Below are 20,613 nucleotides of genomic sequence, written 5' to 3' on the forward strand. Positions count from 1 at the left end.
TCAAACATAACGCAGCTGCCTTCTGTAGTCTGGTCTATTGAAGGCTACGTCAAACTAATCATGGCTCCGACACACTGAAACTTAAAGGTTTGTAGGGACAATCTGAAACACTAACAGAGTCATCTTCATCAAACACAGAGTTTGTGCTCACTGTTTAATCTTAAAACTAAGATTGAAAATCTGTGAATATTTCCTGTGTGTAGTCGGCACAGTCCTGGCTCTGTAAATCGTAAAAAAACAACACAAATGGTGCAGACCGCACCTCACAATACTGCGTGCGCAGTTTGTAAGCATCACTCCCCGACACCTTCAGAGATGTGTTAGCTGATGATGCAATGATTCAGGGACTTGGGCAGCAGGTTCGATGCTCAGTCATTGCATTAAAATCACAACATTAACAACGAGAGAGTCAAGCTTTCTAACAAATCGCTAACTGCCCCTTTAAAAAAACAATATTTGTTAAAGGCAGCAATATTTAAAGCCCCAGTGTGTAATTTTTGTAATTTTCTGGCAGCACATGGTGGTAAAGTTGCAAATCACAACTAACTGAGCAACCAACAGGGGGCACTTTATGGTGGCGCACCGCTGATTCCTCCAGCAGCGTTGAAAATTCAACGTGAATGCGAAGTATTCTGCACTGTTTTGTGCAACTGTATTCAACACGACGTAGCAAACATGGCGATTTACACAGAAGTCAGGTCAACCTAACTATATTTAACTCATTCAGAGTAGAAGAAAAACATTGTTTCTTTGTTGCAAGTGATAATACATATGAACACATAGTGATGGACAATATATTTAATTTCTGTGAATATGTTCTTCTAATATTACACACTAACTTTAAGTTTCAGTTTGAATAGGTAAGCATGTTACTGTTGCTTTTAGAGCAATAGCTCTCTACATGGCTTTGAAGTTAATAAGTTCAGTTGAGGCTGATCTTACCGTAGTACACCTTTCTGATAAGGAAGACTTGATTTGAAAAGCTCTGTAAGAACTCAAGATGTTACAAACTGGAATAAATATCTTTGTTTTATGTTTTTTTACACTGGTCCTGTGGAAGTTTTTCCTGTCCTGATGAGTCTCAACTCCCAACACTGAGTGTAGTCACCTTTAAGAAGCTCTGGCCAGTGAAAACATAGAATAATTTATGTATTATTTATACTACAGTTATTCAGTTTTGCACTTTCAGTTACACTGGCACCCTCATGAAGACCAGTACACAAGGGCAGCTGTGGCTCAGGAGGTAGAGAGGGTCATCCATTAAGCCTGCAGGTCCAGCCCGAGTGACATTGAGCAAGACACTTAACCCCTAAAATTTGCCCCAGACGGCTGTAACAGCAGTGTATGAATGAATGATCTGTGGTAAATTGCAGCGCTGTATGAATGTGTGAATAGGTGAATGTGACTTGTACTGTAAAGTGCTTTGGGTGGTCGATAAGTCTAGAAAAGCTCTATATAAATGGAAAAGATTTACCTAGACCTGTCCTATGGGCTACATCCTACTAATAAATCCAGATATCTCTGTCTGTCTGTCTAGTTGGTCTGTCTGTCCTGTGTGTATCTTGATTTTCTCGACTGCTGTTCATCTGGTCAACTTCAACCCTGTATTGACTGAAGTTTTTAGGATGAGCGCTTCTTGAGACAATAACCCTTACCCTCCATTTAATTCTTATGCACTTACTGTAAACACGGTAACCATGTTTTAGACACAACCTTTCAATGATGAGGTGGCATCAGTTTGCTTCACATCAGTGACATGTTTTTTTTTGTGTATAAATAGCAGAATTTAATGGTTTAACTGTGATTGTTGCTATTAAACATGAACAGCAGCTTCAAAAGACATATTTTGTAACGATTAAAAACATCAGAAGCAGCATGGCCAGGTGGTTTAACTGGTTGTCAGAACCAGGATTTTTCACACAAATATGATCATACAAGGTTAACCCCTTATGCAGTGTAATAACATTTTGACATTACTTGCATTCAGTCTTACTTTGGTAAAAATGTAATTTCATATGACATGATATCATCATTAGTGTTTCGCATTAAATATCTACTAATTATAAGTTCCCCCATAGTTTTATAATGATTAGAGACATTTTTACACTTCTTATAATAACTTAAAAGGTCTATTATGTAGTGTTTGTGTAGGGCTGCCCCCTAAAAGTCAAAGGTAGAGGTAACTAGGCTTACTTATATCATGCAAATATCGATGTCACAAAGATTTACTTGATGTCTATAGGGGAAAAAGGATCATATTTTCAAATATTTTTTTGAAATGTCAATTCTAATTAGTCTGTCCTTTCAATGGCCCCTTCATATGTCAATGTATGGTACCAATTTATCCAAAAGCAAGATTTTTGAATGTTTTATCAAGCCTTTTTGTCACTGACCCGGTTGGTTGGTTGGTCGGTCGGAATTCAGTTCCATTGTCTATCATGGACATAGGCTTTCAAAGAGCAAACCTTAGACTAGTGTATTAGGATTTTAATAGAGGAATCCCAATGATCACTCTGCAAAAAACTTCACAGTAGACAGTGCAACTCCCTGGGTCGTCAGCAAAAGACTTGTTCAATTTGAAGCAAAATTAATGTCATCATTTATCTGATTACTTGTGAAATTATTATTTTTTGTGTGTTTTGTCTGCTGCGCACTATTGTTGTGTTGGTCTGGGATCCCTTCAAGCTTCGATCAGTGTAATTGCATATTAAAGTAGACACGCGGTTTGTCTTTCATTGCCTGTTTCATGAGATAACATGGAGTTGTGCGTCAACTCTCACCTCTTTTCACTCATTACACATACAGTAGTTTCTACCTGTTTGATCTCACGGTTCTGAATAATGCAGTCCTGAGCAGTCAAAGCCAATTCTGTAAAACAATGCAGAGCTTGTTATTCATTCACATCACCCACAGTGGTTTTCTGCTACTGGAAACAAGGTGAGAAAGTATATCAGCCTGTGACTTTATTAATCAGACTTGTCATCTCTGTAAAAAACAAAAACAAAACAAACAAAAGATACATTTCTAGAATATGGGGTGTATGTCATCTACTGTGTCAAAATATTGTTTGGTAGTTCACCTGCTTCCTGAAGTGGATGTTGGACTGTCACCAGGGCTAAGACCAGATACATGAATGTCCCTGATCCAGCAGATTTTTTTTTTATAAATTATCTGAGAACCTTAAATGATAAATTCTTTAACACTTAACATTTAAATTGGATTTTGCTTCAAGATACAAAGTCATCAGAAATAAGTCACTGACATTATGGGGATACATGCAGGATACCAAGCTGAGTGCTGTCCTGCCTTTATGTGGGACGTGATAACAGCACTGTTGTTGCTTTCTTATCCACTGCGTGGTGTAATGTGCAAAGTTCACATTCATTTATATAGGTGGAACCTGCTGTCTGTGGAGTTTTATGACTAATACTCCTGACGTAGTGGTAGAGTTATAAACACTTCCAGTTGCCCAATGAGGAGACATCAACAGTTTAGGTGTTGACAGCTTCAGATAAATCTTTAAACCACTAAGAAGTTTGAATGTAGTTAGTTATTGTAAGTTTAAGGCCATGACAGATTTATAGTTGGGTGAGGTTGTGGTACCATGGTTTAAAATGTTTTTAATCTAAGTTGATTTCAGCAGGTTTATTATGTAGGCTTTTAAAAAGATTAATAAATAATATGAAATGCAGTTGCAACCCTTGATAATTACTACCTAAGTTGATTAATGAATTTGCAGTGTGCTTATTCTGTGCTAGGCATGTGCTGGTTTCCAGTTTCAAGGTATACCGCAATTTTCATAGTCGATACCGATACCACAAAAAGTAAACGATACTCTTTGAGTTTTCCGTCACTACGATGGAAATCTGTCAACTAGAATTTCCCATCCAAAAACTGTCCTGAAAGTTCAGCACCGCTCTGGAGAAAGCGAATATCGTAATGACTCTAATAAGAGTTTTTAAATTTTTAATGGAGGAAGTATAAGCGTGATTACGGTATTTTTCTGATCGTTGCGTTGTGGGTTATTGTAGCATTTTATGTTGCTAGTGGTTTGAAGTCTGTCTGTAGCCGGGGTGGAGAACGGCTATTTGTTTGTTCCTGTGCGGCGCAGTGCTCCCTCACCTTGTATATGCGCTCACGTACACACGTGAATAACAAAGTTCACCAGATTGATGGATTTAACTTTGAAATGTACAATATTTTCTTTCAGGGGGCATGCACCCTCGGACCCCCGTACAGTGTCTGACATTACCAACCATTGTCTCACAAAGTCCTACGTGGAACACTGAACCCTACAAAGAATCTACACAAGGAGACTTATTGGAAATTACATTTAGCTCTTTGCAAAAGTGGGGGGATTTTTTTCGGGCTCCTTATGCTGGACTGGTTTTACACCCCTGGTCTAGAGCAAGTGTTTCACTGTTAATCAGCGTGGCTGCTGATTGTGAGATCACACATACACATCCACAGAACACATACACACAGGAAAGAGGTTGGGGGGTGTTGCATCCCACCAGTGTCACAGCCCAGCCGTGACACTACCGCTGCAGTCCTTTTTGACAAGCTTTTGTTTAAAGCATATTGCTAGTTAAGCAGCATTCTAAACTGGTTCAAATCCAAACTCCCTCTCAGTGGAACAGTCTTAGCTAAAGTCAGAGCAGCCTCATGTCAGGGTGTGCCGTCACATGTATGCAAACCTGAATTCATCCATCTTTAATGACCGAACCACAAGCGCCTGATGGTCTGGTAGGCAGCTCTTCAGCATTAACATTTCAGCAGCTCATTCTCATTATGTGTGGCTTCACGGTGACATGGATCAGCTTCTGTTGGTGGTACAAAATGAGAGCCTGATGCACAATATACATAATCAAATTTTCCTTATGGAGGATTTCATTGATAGTGACACATTATACCAGCTTCTCCTGGTGGTTTCACTGTTTTGAAGTGGAAAAAATTGATTTATATAGGCTTCTTTTTATTTTTATCAAAGGACGTCGGAGACTTTACATTTGTATTGTGCTACACATCATATTCAAGCAAATTTCTACCAGCTGTCAAACACGCTGAATACAGCGTTTTTGACTGGTGGTTTATGTTGGTGTTTTATCGTTTATTTTCCTCTAAATGAGACCACAATTTACAAAATGTAAAAAAAAATCATGCTGTATTGAAGAAGACTGCAAACTAGCAATGGAGTCCATAAAATACTCTGGAAAATGTTTACCGATGTTTTAAATGAAGTGAGAAGTAAAGAGTCATTTTCTCATTGACTTCTATAGAAAATGACGAAATCACCAGTGGAGTTGATCTCTGCTGGTGATTCTAGCACAACAGGACCCGGTGAATACGTTCATTTTTCATATACAGTCTACAGGTGGGACCGGTTTTCAGTAAAACTTTGTGGTACAATTTCAATGCTGGTGTATAACTTGGACTCTTTCAGCTAACTTATCAAACTAATCTGACTTATCTTTTAGTTTGCAGCTGTTAGTCTATAAAACATATCTGCACATCTTTTGCCATTAAATTGTAATTACATTGGTCACAAACAAAGATGGATTATTTGTGTTATGCTGAAAGTGGCTAATGCATCCTCAAGCTGCTAGTTACAAACAGGGATGAGGAGCAGGAGGTTTGGTAAACTCGCTTCTGAGTCTGTGTTGTTCACATACATATGCGGGTCAAAGGACTTTGCTGTATAGTTATTTCACAACCACCCTTGTTTTCCTGGATTATATTATCGGGTCAAAGGACTTTGCTGTGTGGTTCCATCTGTCACATATAGTAGTGAGGACAAATTCAATCGTATCACACAGCCACCCTTATTTTCCTAGTCCCCCAGTTGAGATAAGACGGTCTATAATTTTTAAGTTTCAATATTTGGTCCAAAAAGAGTCAGCCGAAAAATGAATTTGTTTTGTTTTAAATTGAATCAGAATTTAAACTTCTCACCGGTTTTGAAGATAATCTGTTGGTCTAGGATCGCTGTGAGGCCGATCGGTCCTTCCTCGAACGTCAGACGTCTCTCCTCAGAAATGTTCTTTAGATGAGGTAGAGGCAGAATCGGATGCTGATTCTGGTGGTCGTTCACCGACGTCCTCGGAGCCCCGACGGACCCTCAAGCGATCCCAATTCTGACACCAAGTTTCACGAGTCCTCAGGTGACTCTCTCTTGCCTACAAATGGGACATTCCTATGACAGTAGGACAGAAAATGGTTGATGAAGCTAAATCTCGAGTGCATTCATCAGCTGACTTCATGCTACCAGATTGTCTGCACTGTACTGCGCATGCGTCTCTTGGACGTGACCCTGACTTTGAAACATTGTTCTTTCAGAACAGAACTGACTCCCTGATGTGCTCTACTTTGTTCTGGGAAACTCACAGATGCGCAGTTTCCATCTCCTCATTTCCTCAACAACGTACTTTTTTTCAAGTGATGTTCTCTTCCCCACGCATCTCCTTGTGCAAGGCCAAGGACGATCAGTGGCGTGAAATAGATGCTTTTGTGGCCTTTTGTCAAACTATAACTGACTGGGAGCCGACTTCAACAGCAAAGGTCATGTATTATAGAACTACGAGTCACACAGTATAAAGTATATGTAACACAGTATATAGAACATTTTTCTATTACAGATTATACATGGCGGAGACATAGTAGGACATACTGCAGTTAATGTTTGTACATTTTTTGTTTTTTTTTCAACAACAAAGTTAATTAATTATTTAATTGAGTATAATAATCCTACAAACCTTCTAATGTGATGTTAAACTCAAAGAAAAGAAGAAAAATGCAGACAGTAAAAAATAAAACATGGAGCGGCAGAGCAAGTGCAGGTGCAGCAACATGTCTGCAAACAATATGGCACACCTAAATAAGTCAAAATGTTCATATGCTGAAATTAGACCTGTCGCAATAATTACATGATCAACTTATCGTACGATACATGAAAATGAAATCGGGCATTTCTATTGACCTTGATAATCGCCGTTGTGTTTGTTGACAGGTAGGCCCGCTGCTACAATCCTCTCCTCTACTCTGTGTTGCAGGGGCAGTTGACAGACTGTCAACACTTTTAGATAACATTTCTCTCAGCAGCATTGCTTTCCTATAAATTCATTTTGCAAAAATATTGGCGCCGCTGCTTCAGAATTGTATTAAATGTTGCAATTACACGACTCTGCGACGAAGGCTTTTATTTTGACACGACGCAGCGCTGTAGAATATTTGGGCGACATGCCCCCGAGGAGAAGCAGGGAGAGAAACAGTTAGGACGGAGTAGTGTCACCAGGTATCTGTGAGACAAAGTTGAGTTTCGGTTTTTCTTATCGGTTCTGTAAGGACGTGACGACCTGATAGGAGGTTTTTATTCATCTGCCAGGACCTGCCTGTCGACGTCACGCATCAATGTACCGGTGCCTGTGTTTTGAAATGAGCTAGGATTTAGTGTGCATGCTAACATCCAACCAACAGAGTGAAACACACTGGGGTGAACAGTTACAAGTCTGACGACGACAAGCAAAGTGCAGTGAATGCGGGTCGTTTATTAGCTGCAGGTCGGGACGCACGTTGAATCTGGACAAACACCACGACAGTGATGTGATTTTTTAGCCAGTATACACGCTTCCTGTGTTTACTGGCTAATGGCATCTAGCTGCCAAGCTGCTGCTGCCTTGCTGGTTTGGAACAGTAGCATGTGATTATTATTTGTGATTATAGTTATGTATGGATTGACAAAACAATTGTATTTATACTTGTGTTCAATGTGTTCACAATGTGTCCCTGATCATCTCAGGATGTAGTTTGGCTGGTTGGATCACATCTGAATATACACATCTGAAATACATTTTAATACCAGGTGTAGATGGATTGGGAGCGTGCCTATGTTCCCACAGCCCTATGTTCCCACATTTCTAAGAATTTTTTTTCACTGAAAATTAGGCCCTATGTTCCCACAGCCCTATTTTCCCACATTTCTAAGATTTTTTTCAAAATTAGGCCCTATGTTCCCACAGTTCCCACATTTCTAAGAATTTTTTTTCACTGAAAATTAGGCCCTATGTTCCCACAGCCCTATTTTCCCACATTTCTAAGATTTTTTTTCAAAATTAGGCCCTATGTTCCCACAGTTCCCACATTTCTAAGATTTTTTTCCAAAATTAGGCCCACATTTCCTTTTTCATGAATTTTTATCAGATTTTATCCCCCTTTCTCGCAATTTGATAGCCAATTACACCCAACCTATTATCCAGTAGCCCTAACCCTAACCCCTAATTTTGAAAATGTCCTAGAAATATGGGAACATAGGGCTGTGGGAACATTGGGCTGTGGGAACATAGGGCTGACCCCGATGGATTATCTGTTGCCTTTACATAATTTGTTAGTTTCTTTAGTACAAAAGAAAAAATCAATATCAGCTGATATGCTGTTGTTGGATGTGGATGTAGCAATGCTACCATGCTGCTTTTGCTAGCCTGGCGTAGTCAGACTAATACTCAAATGTGTATTAATCCGGGACCTCTCGGCTTCATTTTCGATTTCCAAGAGGCGTTACCAACGTACGCAGAGCAAAATGCCTCCGGCCTTAATTGGATAGCAACAAATCATGTGACATCTGTCGAGCGATGCTAAATGTCAACAGACTACAGCATAGAGGAAATGTCTGTGATGATGACGGGGCATAACAGAGGTCTCACACAATATATATCTCACAGAAATACCCGTGAAATGCATCACAACACACAATACTCACTTTCTTCACGAACGTATATACCCCGTAATAATGAGAGCTACAGCCGCTTTGTAACATGTATAAACATACCCGTAAAATGTAAACAAAGGTCAGGACCCAAAGCTGCGCTACACGGGCTGCCAAAAAGGTCCCTGAGTAAATAATGACATCATGACTCATAATAAAGGGGAATTTACAACAATATCAGGTACTTTTGGTCAAATGCTTGTTCATTAGCGGCAGCCTTGGTTGTTTACAAAAGTCTCTTCTCTCCGCGTCGTGGTTTACCCCGCCCATTATCAGATAATCGGTTGTGTTTGGACCGGACAAGTTTTCTGCTGGGTGGAAATCCCTTCCCTATGGAGGGGATCCAGATGAGTCTCCTGCAACTACAGCAGCTTTAGTTACCTGAAAGAGCAGTGGTCTATGGTTTACAGTACATCTGCCTGACTGGCCTAAAAGGGAACACAAATAAAACAGTATCTGCTACAAAGACCGCTGCCTCTTCCTTCCTGCAAACTGAAACCTAAACACATGAATCAGAAGACAACGACCCCAATTACTACACAGCTGCACTGGCAGAAGATCTTATTATCTGGACAGAACATCACAGTATCATTAGATGTGCAAACAAGATCCCCAATGCAAACAAAGCTCTTTACACCTGCAGACTAACAGCTGATCCTGCTGTACCTTCATCATCATCATCATTCAGACGATGGGTTAGAGGAAAACACTTTTTAAAATGTGATTGATTCCTTGACTTCTATCCTCACATTTTTTCCCCAAGTCGTGGGTCTAAGACACAGTAGAGGGAATCAAAATGACAGTAGTTTTTCATGTGTTAAAATGTTTTGTGAGGAACTTTAGAACTGAGAAAATGCATGGAGCTAGGGGTGGGCGGTATCTTGAATATATTTGTATGATGTATCACGGCTGATGTACATGAGATGTATTAAATGCAGGTGCACACACAGAGAGGGACAGAGAGCAGGGAAAAGACACACACACACACACACACAAGGACACAAAGGTCATGAGGGATTGTAGGCCTTGGTGAACAGGTGGATTTTTAGGAGTTTTTTGGAAATGCCCAAAGAGAGGTGCATTTTCCCTTCTCTGAGGGGATGGAGTTCCAGTGGGTGGGGGCAACAACGCAGAAGGCTCTGTCCCCGAAAGTCCGCAGTCTGGTCTGGGGGTTGGAGAGCAGACCCTTGACCGTGGACCTCAGATTCCGGTTTGGGGTATAGGGATGGAGAAGGTCTAGTAGGTACTGGGGGGCAAGCTATCGGGAGATTTATAGGTGAGGAGGAGGATTTCGTATGTAATGCAACAGTAATGCTATCTCAGGATAATGCTATGTTTGACTGAGATTGCTGCAGCAGAGTAGGATGCAGCTGCTAGCGTCAGCCTGACCATGATGCACCTGTCCGGAATGTCCTTTTTCTAATGTAATCTTTAACTTTACAAATATGGAATAAGGAAATTGAATGATACCCCTCAGTCTCGAAAATAATGCTAGGCGACCACTGTAGGTATTTAGACAGGAATGCTAACATTCACAGATTACTTAAGCAGATGAAAACAAATTTTACTTATTTTCCCAAAGTTTTACTATTTTGGAAAGGCTGGAAAAAACATCATCCTCAATACTGTTTGGATACAGAAGAGAACTGTTCCTAACGCTGTCACAATGCTTTATTCTGACATATCTGAAGGCTGATAGACCTGCAATTCTGAGATAGTTGTTAACCCATAGTTGATATGCAGGGAGTGGTGTTGCAAATAATGGGAAATTAACTTGACCATTATTTGAAATGATGGCCAAACCTTTGAAAATAAGAACTGAGTTAAAATACATTTGAATTATCCTTAAAAATATTACGCCACAGAAACCCTAGTAAAGTATGGAAGCTTCTTTGTAACGGTTCTTCACGTTATAGTGTTATTTTGGGGCTGCTGACATGAATCCCTTCTGCTCCCCCCAGCTCTGGGTTTGGGTTGGACCTGAGACCTGTGATCAGAGTGAAGGGTGAAGAAAAACACAGATCTATCAACAAAGTCACATAAAGAAATGATTGTGATGAATGCACCATGCTGGTGGCGCCTCTGATCTGTGACTTAAAAGAAAAGCTACCATCCAGACAATGAGCATGGCGGCTTCATGCCAAAGACCCTGCTGATTGGAACTGTTTTACTTACAGTGATTATATATTGAGCAGTTGATTAAAAACAGGGCCAACAGCAGCCATTTGCTGCCCCAGCTGTCACCTGCTGCTGCAGCTTGTACCAGTGCGTTTCGCCCTGGAGCATGTCATTGTCTCAGTGAGCACTGCTGCTTTCCCCCTTTCTCCCTCAACGCCGGGTCAACGCAAATCTTCTTAATGTATACAGTGCATTTGAATATGTTACAAGGTGACATTTTCTTCTAAAAAAACCCATTCAAAAACCATTCAAATTCTTGCAAGTTGAGATGATTTCAGTCATATGAAAGACTTATAAGACTGCATACTTTTCTTTTACCCTCTGCCTCCTTTAATGGGTTTAACTAAAGGACATGAATAGGTGGAAAGCCACATATAGGGCTGTATTTGAACGGTTAGATTGGGTTGTACTGTGGGTGGATGTCTTAAATGTAACATCCCTTAGAAAGCAAGGTGGGCTAGCATCTTGGCAGAATGCTACTATAATGGCAGATTTGCCAGGTATTAAGAGGGAACACTTAGAATCACTTTCCACTGCCATAATTCCCATAATGCACTAACAATGTATCTGAACATACCTGGTTTTAAGAACAACACGCCAATGGAAGCTCAGGTGGATGAAGAGTATTGGTTATTTAAACTACGTTGGTGCTGGACAGCAAACTGTCAACAGAGTTGGTCTAAACCTATTAAAGACATTTGCATCTGGCTTGGCACCACTTTGCACGGGGTTTAACATAGGGCCCTCAATAAATTTGATAAATTACTACATATTAAAGGTGCAGTAAGCGAATCTAAAGCAATACACGTTTTGTAAAAATTGGCGAATATCTCCTCTCCGTCCATTAGCTGTCGGTTTTGTTTACTGCGAGCACCATTTGTAAACATCACTTGTCGACACCTTAAGAGACGTGCTGACACTGCATCCCTGTGGTTTTGGCTTAGTGGTTATGGGTGTGAGATAGGGCCCCTTGACTGCATAAATGATCTCTTTGATTGTCTAATTTCTCTGCAAACAAAAAATATTGTGAAAGATGCTACAATAACATTAAATTATATTGTGAAGTGTTACAAAGAGGCTTTCATAGTTTTACATTGGTGGAAACAGCTAGCCATAATGCCCTTTATCTGCTTGTTTAACCAGGACATTAAAGCTACAGTGTTTAATATTTAGAAGCCCGTATTCACAGGAATTGAACATATTGTCCATAATTCTGTGTTCATATATGTATAATCACTTGTAACAAAGAACAAATGTTTTTTTGTCAACTTTGAATGAGTTTAATATAGTTACATTAGGGGGACCCGGATGTTCCCGTATAATGGAATGCAGCATTAAATACGGTTGCAGAAAACGGTCCAGAATACGACGCATTCGCGTCAAATTTCCAGCACTGCGGAAATGGAATCAGCGGTGCACCACCATAAATTGTCCCCTGTCCGATGCTCAGTTGGTTGCGGTTTGCAACTTCACCACCATATGCCGCCAGAAAAGTAGAAAATTACACACTGGGGCTTTAAAAAAATGTTAAAACAATGAGTTTATGTTTTAAGTGGCATTTCTGTGCTCTCTGTTCCTGACTAGCGGAACACAGAAATTAGATAAATCTCCTGATCTCACTCAGTGAAATGGAACAAGAGTTAACTGAGAAAAAACAAAAAATGGCTTGATGGACCAGACATTTTTTGAAGCACATCTGTAAAGAATGAACAGTGGGACCTTCGGGTTTATTCCTCTCAGTACACTATCCTCATTTGTAGCCAGCCTGGGAGAGCTCATTTCTACACTCTCTGCCTGCTAATTTTAACCAGGCTCTGACCCACTTGGTCCCTACAACTCTCCTTCACCTGGCAACACTATTCTCTGCATTTTACACTGTATACACAATACTTGCACTGTGACAGGGCCAGAAGGGCTATCAGTTTGAAATGACCTGTGCTTGTATTGGTTACATTTTTGAACATGAATTTTTTGATTATTACTGACTTGTATCTTGTTTTTGCATCAGTGCAACTGTTCATAAAGGAAACATTTTTGTGACACTAAATTGAATGGGTGACTATATCCTGTAAGGTAAAGCACTGTAAATGGTTGAAAGTCTATTCACAAATTATTTTCTGTCACTTCAACTGGAATGGCAGAAATGACTGTCAGATACTTTTTTACCATATGGGAACAAAGTTTCTCCTCGTAAACTATTTTTCCACGTTAAAACATTACACATTGATTATATCGCTGCCTCTTCTGTCAGCAAGTCAACATTTTTCGATTTTTGAAAGGTAAGTCTTAATTTATAGTGTCGCGCAATATTTGGGCAGGAGACCTCAGCGCCCCACTGTGGCTGGCAGATTTATTATATCACCTGGTGGTCAAAGATAGGAACTGCAATCAGAGCTGATAGAGGCTCATTGGTGCTACCCCACTGCTCTACCTCTACCATTTTCTTGAGTTAGTCCGCAGTGCATTGCTAACCAGCAGCAACACAGCATCTGCTGTGTCTAATACTGTAGCGATACCATGAAATACCATGTCACAGGACAGATTAAATGCATTAGCAATGCTGTCGATTTTAAGGGACTGACGCATGACATCCCTGATTTCGATAAAGCTGAGATTGATAAATTTGTGCATCTGAAAGATCAGCGTGCCAATTTCCTATATAGCTGTGGGGACAGGATGAGACTGTGACATGACAGACAGTAGTATGCCAATTTTTATTTACTTATATGCTCATGCACTTGATATGTTTCAGCCCTCCAAAACATGTCATATTCATTTTATTTCCTGTGTTGTTCAGCCATGTTTATAATCAGTGTTTTTTTGTCATCTTTGAATTTTGTTGTTTTATTTTAATTTCTAGGCTTATATACTGGCTTACACTATACTTACAGGCTTTGAGTTTAGTCACTACATGTCCTACATAGACTGCCAGATGTTGTTATTTCCATGAAAGTTTGGCAATTTAACTATCAATTTATAAGTGAGTGCACTATTCATCTGTTTTATAGGAAACAAAATCGATAGCTCCATGTAGGGCTGGGTGATATGGCCTATGAATAATATCGCTATAATATCGTTATATCGCTATACATGATATATACCGCGATATATATTTTAAATCTCCTCTAAAGCACTTCATAAATGCACAATTTAACCCGTTGATGCATACTATCACCCCGGTATGATGATTCTAGTAGTCCCTGCAACCTATGTCTGTATTAAAACATTCTTTAATCTTAATTATATTCATTAAAGGTTTCGATCGGGACAATTTAAAAGGGGGAAATCACAACCAAATTCAATTTAACAAAACAGTATTCGAAGAGCTCAAAGCAAAAATAAAGTGCATTTAACAAGAAACCCAGAGAACGACATTTCCAAACAACATAAATGAGTGCACTTTTTGACACATGGTCTTTTAAAAAATGGTAAAACATAAATAGCGTAATGTACAAGGCACCAGAGGTCCAGGCTGTGACAAACCACTCTGCACAACTATAACAGTCACATTACGTGTGTTTGTGTGTGTGTGTGTGTGTGTGTGTGTGTAGCTGTAACCTATTTTCCCTGCTCTGTCTCCCTCTATGCATTTAATACATCTCATGTACATCAGCCATGATACATCATACAAATATATTCGAGTTACCGCCCACCCCTAGCTCCATGCATTTTATCAGTTCTAAAGTTCCTCACAAAACATTTTAACACATGAAAAACACACCCACGACTTGGGGGAAAATGTGAGGAGAGAAATCAAGGAATCAATCACATTTTTAAAAGAAACAAGTGTTTTCCTTCAACCCGTCGTCTGAATGATGATGATGGTACAGCAGGATCAGCTGTTAGTCTGCAGGTGTAAAGAGCTTTGTGTGCTTTGGGGAATTGTGTTTGCACATCAAATGATACTGTGATGTTCCGTCCAGATAATAAGATCTTCTGCCAGTGCAGCTGTGTAGTGACAGGAGTGAGTGTGGCAAAAACTAATTTTGCATTTCCCTCTTCACAATTCATCAAGCCACTGTTTTTAAACACCTACGGTAAACCAACAATTATTATTGCTTTCATCAGCATTTGTTGATATTCCACCCACTGCAAAATAATTTTAGAAAAATCCTAAAAACTGGGGAGGGGGCTGAGGGGGCGAAGGAGATGGGGCTGGATGTCAGAGTGAGAGTGACAGTGACGTAAAAAAAACCCAAAGTGACACAGATTCACTCATCACCTAGAAGGTTAATGTTAGCAAATGTTTTAATACAATATAAAGCTATGCAATTACCATGAATGTCTTTGTAGCTGTTACATGAAATGTCCAACAAATCAATACCCATCACCAATAATGTCCTTTACCTAAGTGTGTGTCGGCACTGCATTAGCCTATCTCCCTTAGAGAGTGTGTTGTAGGGAGGTAACAAATGTACCGCTATACTACTGGAATAGTAAGACCACAGTTTGTCTATAAACATAATTTTCTAGCCTGATAATTAACATGCCCACATTTGATTAGAGGATATTATTTTTAATTTACTTTTCTTGATGTAGAGACTTCCGTGATGTCAGTATTGGCCTCAGGGCTTTCCTTTTCATTTAGGTGTACCTATGTGCTTACCTGCACATAATTTAGTTGCACCCAGACTTTTTTTAATGTGCAAGTCAAAGGACATGTCCTGGCCAAAAATAACTCCCAAGGTTCCTCACAGTAGAGCTGGAGGCCAAGGTAATGCCATCTAAGGTAACTATATGCTCAGATAAGGTTTCTCTGAGGTGTTTAGGGCCGAGTACAATGACCTCGGTTTTGTCTGAATTTAGAAGTAAGAATTATAAGTCATCCAGGCCTTGTCTTTAAGGCAGTCCTGAAGTTTGTTTACCTGTTTATTTTCATCTGGCTTTATAGATAAATATAGCTGATATCGTCTGCATAGCAATGGAAATTTATTCAGATCGCCGACAGTATCAAATATAGAACGTCGTGAGACTGCTGCACTATCAACAACATCATCAATTTGTGTGGGAGTAAAGTTTTGATAACTATCCTGCACTGTACCAACACATGGCAGTAGAGTAAATAAAGATGGAATTTTTTCCTTGAATTTACTAACAGAGTTTTCTGAAAGACATCTGCTGTAATAGAACTTTTCTCTAAATTCAGTTAAGTTCATAATCGAGAATTCAAATGTAACTAAGTAGTGATCGGAAGTGAAGATAAATCAATCGATCAGTTCTCCGTCATAAATTCACACCAGAAAAGCTTGAGAGAGATTTGCACTTGGAATTTGTGTTCAGTTGTTTAACTTTGTGGTTGTTGTTGTTGTGGTTTAAGAACTGGTATTTACCATATAAGGGACATCAACGATCAATGTTGTGCCTTAGCAGCATTAATACGATTTTTGTGTCAGAGAAAGGAATGAGACTCTACTGGGACAGACCATTCCTTGGCAGATTTAAGGAGGATTAAAATTCTGTATGCACTAATTCTTGAAGATTTGGAGCAGTTGGCCAGTTATGAATACAACTTCTGATTGCAGGTCAGTCACTGAGTTGGTCGTTCTTCCTCACACTACACGCCTGAAATAGAGGCCAAAAGATTTTTTTTATGCTTCACATCTATTTTGCTGTGATTTGGTACTGCAAATGTGGATGCTCTTCCTTATGGGAGCAGTGAAGTAAACTAGCAGCTTAAATATAGAGCAGACGTGATGATGGGCACCACATCACAGACATAGCGTGGATAAAAGTCCAATTAGCACAGCATTTACTGGACGAGCTACAAAGTCGGAGATTAACCAGAATAGACAAGAGCCTTGAGTCACTACGACTGTGCTGTGTGGCAGAGTAAACTCGGACGTTTGGCATCACATCTGTAATATTGGTATTAATATAATTAAAGTTCAGGGTCTTGATATTTGACATTCTTAAATCCAAGGGCACCTTAAACCAAAATATCTTCAATCTCAATATGACTGATGCAGTTTGCCTCAAAGTCAAATCAGACATACACACGACGATACAATAATCTTCAGTTCACTTTTCCCTGTCAATAGACACAGTAATTTATTCTACAAACTGTTAGAGAGGTGATGGAGAGAAGGCGAACAGCAGGAGATGGGGCACAATTGTCTTGATTTTGTTTGTAAGAACCATTGACAGTGAATATAGTCGTTATGTCAAAATAAAAGCCCTCGCAGAGTCTTGTAATTGCGACTTGATGATATTTCATAAAATTCTGAAGCAGCGGTGGCAACACTGAACATAGAGGAAACCCTGTGTTGTTTCAAAAGTGTGCTTGTAATGCCCTTAAAAAGGGGGAAATAGTAGTGAGGAAGGAATGAAGAATTGAGAATTTTGAGTCACATTCATACATACAAAACATTAAATGGCACATTCAGAAACGCTAAATTTCAGAGCCAGAGATACCATGTATCTATTTAACTTGTTCTTTAAATGACCAGTGAATTCTGATTTGTATTTCAGCCTACTAACTTATTACTGCCATTCTATGAACTTAAAGTATTCTCCTCTTACAGCATGAAACACAAAAGATACAATGATTATCTTACGGGGCAATGATAAACAGTCGGATACAGCCGCACAACTACAGGATCTCCATGAGCTTGCTTACACATCCTCTGAATTAGCATCAAACTATTTGGACAATATGGAGTAGAAAACACGTATTTTCTTCCACAGAACATGACGGTAACACAGAGGAAATTATTGCTCATGTGCATTCACAATGTTACAGTGCTTTAAGTGTGATAATTACCTTAAAAAGGGGACAATAGTAGTAGAGGAAGGAATGAACTAAATCAAATGCCATTAACAAATAACACTGGCATATTTAAATCTTCTGACAAATATACCTGTTGTTTGTTCGGCCGCCAAATTAGCCAAAAATCTAGGTTTAAGTTTGGATTCAAGAGTTGATGAGTGTTATTTTTAAAATCCTCATTATTTATTTTCCCTACACTTAAATTCCAGAAACACTGAGACATTTAATTCTATAAATGTATTTTAAAAATGGAGGTGTTCTTAAACGTTTGACCCGTGGTGTATATATCAGTGGTTCCTGCCAGGAAACGTAACATTTAGGAAATACTTTTCCAAAATGTTGGGTCTCCTTCCAACCTCTTATGAAGTCCTCCATGATTCTCTCTGTGCTCTCTCTGTGCAGCTACTAAGTGAGAAGATCAGTGGGGCAGAGGGGACGAAGCTGGATGAAGACTTCTTGGAGATGGAGAGGGTGAGTCCAGCACAGGTCTCTGCTCGGCTACACGTGTTCTTATGGTGTTGTTTTACATTTGTCAGTGGGGACGCCCTTTGTTGAAATCAGCAAACTGCAGAGCTTATTTTGACAGAAATAGAAGGTGGTGATGGAGATGGAGTGCTGTGTGTTTGTAGCACAGTTTGCTAAATATAGAAATGCGTGTGTGTGTGTGTGTGTGTAATGTTATATTTCCAATTCCCTTCAGATTGAGACAATTACTGCAACATTATCATTCTTGTCTTCCTCCCAATAGAAAATCGAGGTGACGAACAAGTCAGTGTTTGACCTCTTGTCCAAAACAACAGAGTACCTCCAGCCTAACCCAGGTTTCTTTTACTACACTTCGAGACTGTTTTGCAAAAGGAACTCAATAATGGAACTCAACAATATTGTGGTATATTCAATAAAAATAATAAAAATAAAAATATTTTATCCCGTAGCCTCTCGAGCCAAGCTAAACATGCTGAACACGGTGTCTAAGATCCGAGGGCAGGTGAAGACCACCGGGTACCCCCAGACAGAAGGCCTGCTGGGAGACTGCATGCTGCGATACGGTCATGAACTGCCAGAGGACTCTGTCTTTGGTACGAATTCTTACATTCAAGAAATACACAACATGCGCTAGGCTTGGTGACGTACTTAAGTTTCAAAATAATGCTGCTCGTCTGTTTCTGGTCTGTTTACCATCACTGTTAACACTCCGCTTCATTCAGAGTTTAGTCAGGAGTGTTACGCAGGAAAAGATCAAAACGGGACATTTTCAAAGACAGATGAAGAAGTACTAAGAGCACTGCTGTGTCACATGACGGCTGGTAAATATACCACCGGATCATTGCTCCGTCACCTCTCAAACAAAGGTCTGCAGCAGTCATTGTTGAACCGGACCGGAATCAGTTGAGCAGTATTACATACAACCCCTTACTCACTCTATAGGGAATTGTTGTAGTGGGCTATATAGTGCACTCACCGGCAAAATAAAAATACGATTTCGGACACTACTTGGGTTGCGACGGTACTTACGTCATTGATGCAGGATTGTGTCATAATTACTACGACGCCGGGCAGTGGACAATCCCATTATATTTTAAATATTTATTTTACACTTTGTATTAATACTAATAAGTAAAACGCACTTTGAATGGTCTTGTTTGAACAAAGAAATAAAATAATTTGCCTACGTTTCTGTTGTGATGCGCTGCTCTGACATTTGTTTCCTGCCTGTTAAACAAAACAAAAAAGAAACTGAAAATACTCACGAAACTGCTATAACTTGTCTCGAGAAAAAATGTGCGCGAATATCAGTCTGTCTGTGTATATTTTCCCCATTATTCAACTGTTTTTGACAAGAATAAGGTGAAATAGAGAGAGAAGGCTGAGACGTGCTGCTGCTGCGAGACTAGCAAGACATCGTCAAATTGTAAGTGAAAGGATAAAGATGATTCTATGGCTGTGCCTTTATTTTTTATTTAAACACACACACACATACATATATCATATGAATTCTCTGTCAGACTACACCCCCTTGGACAAGGCACAATCTTGTTTTCACATAAGTAAACTTGATTGTATTGTCACTTATTAATATTTCTGTTTTTAGCATGGCCAAGTACAGTAACTCGGTGCTGTGTACTGAACGACCAAGTTCCTGTTTTGGCTCTGTATTTTGATGGTCAAAGTGACCTCTTCGACCTGACCTCTGCCTTTCCAGACAAACAGTTGCTCAGATCATACACCTTCTCCACTCTCCATCTGACCATGGCTGGGGTCATGGCCCTAGAAGTTCTGGTGTTTTTGTTTTGACTGGCAAGCGCAACCTCTTACCATGTTGTCTCACCATTTTTTAGCATCCCACGCTCCACGGTGCATGACATCATCCACAGGGTTGCAAACAAAATCCTCTGCCTCAAGAACAGGGTAATTTACTTTCCAACACCGGAGGAGCTTTGAGCGTCTTGCTGGATCAGTAGCATTCACCAGGGTCGTGGGCAGCATTGATGGCTGCCATATTAGAATAAAGCCCCCAAGTGCAGATGCTCAGTGCTATTTCAACAGGAAACTGTTCCACTCCATCCAGATGCAAGCCATGTGTGACCATCAGTGCCAGTTCCTGGGCGTATTTGTCGGTTACGAGGGGTCAGTCCATGAGGCCAGAGTGCTTAAAAGTAGCCCTGTGTATGTGCACAGTCTGTACCCACCTGAGGGATATTGCATTCTGGGGGATGGTGGATATCCCTGCATGTGGATGCATGCATTGTTGGATACAATCAGTGCACTATATAGGGAAAATTAAATTTCACTAAGAATTCGGACACCACTACAAAATGGCGAACGCACTATATAGCGCACTATTTAGTGGTTAGGGGTTGGTTTCGGACACAGCCTCAGTGTTTTCAAATGAACGAGCTTGCAGGAAACC

At 39.9% G+C, this 20,613-nt stretch overlaps 1 protein-coding gene across 3 annotated transcripts in view; it reads left to right on the forward strand.

Annotated features, from left to right (window-relative positions):
* The window catches only part of sh3gl3a (SH3-domain GRB2-like 3a), a 45,229-nt gene that overhangs the window by 984 nt on the left and 23,632 nt on the right, over window positions 1-20,613 (forward strand). For all 3 annotated transcript variants that reach the window (XM_035628549.2, XM_035628550.2, XM_035628551.2), the window contains exons 2-4: window positions 18,105-18,173; window positions 18,451-18,523; window positions 18,638-18,781. In XM_035628549.2, coding sequence (XP_035484442.1) covers window positions 18,105-18,173; window positions 18,451-18,523; window positions 18,638-18,781 — 286 coding nt within the window. The remainder of the gene's footprint in view (window positions 1-18,104; window positions 18,174-18,450; window positions 18,524-18,637; window positions 18,782-20,613) is intronic.

This window comes from Scophthalmus maximus, chromosome 4 (assembly GCF_022379125.1).
Source record: "Scophthalmus maximus strain ysfricsl-2021 chromosome 4, ASM2237912v1, whole genome shotgun sequence".
NCBI lineage: Eukaryota > Metazoa > Chordata > Actinopteri > Pleuronectiformes > Scophthalmidae > Scophthalmus > Scophthalmus maximus.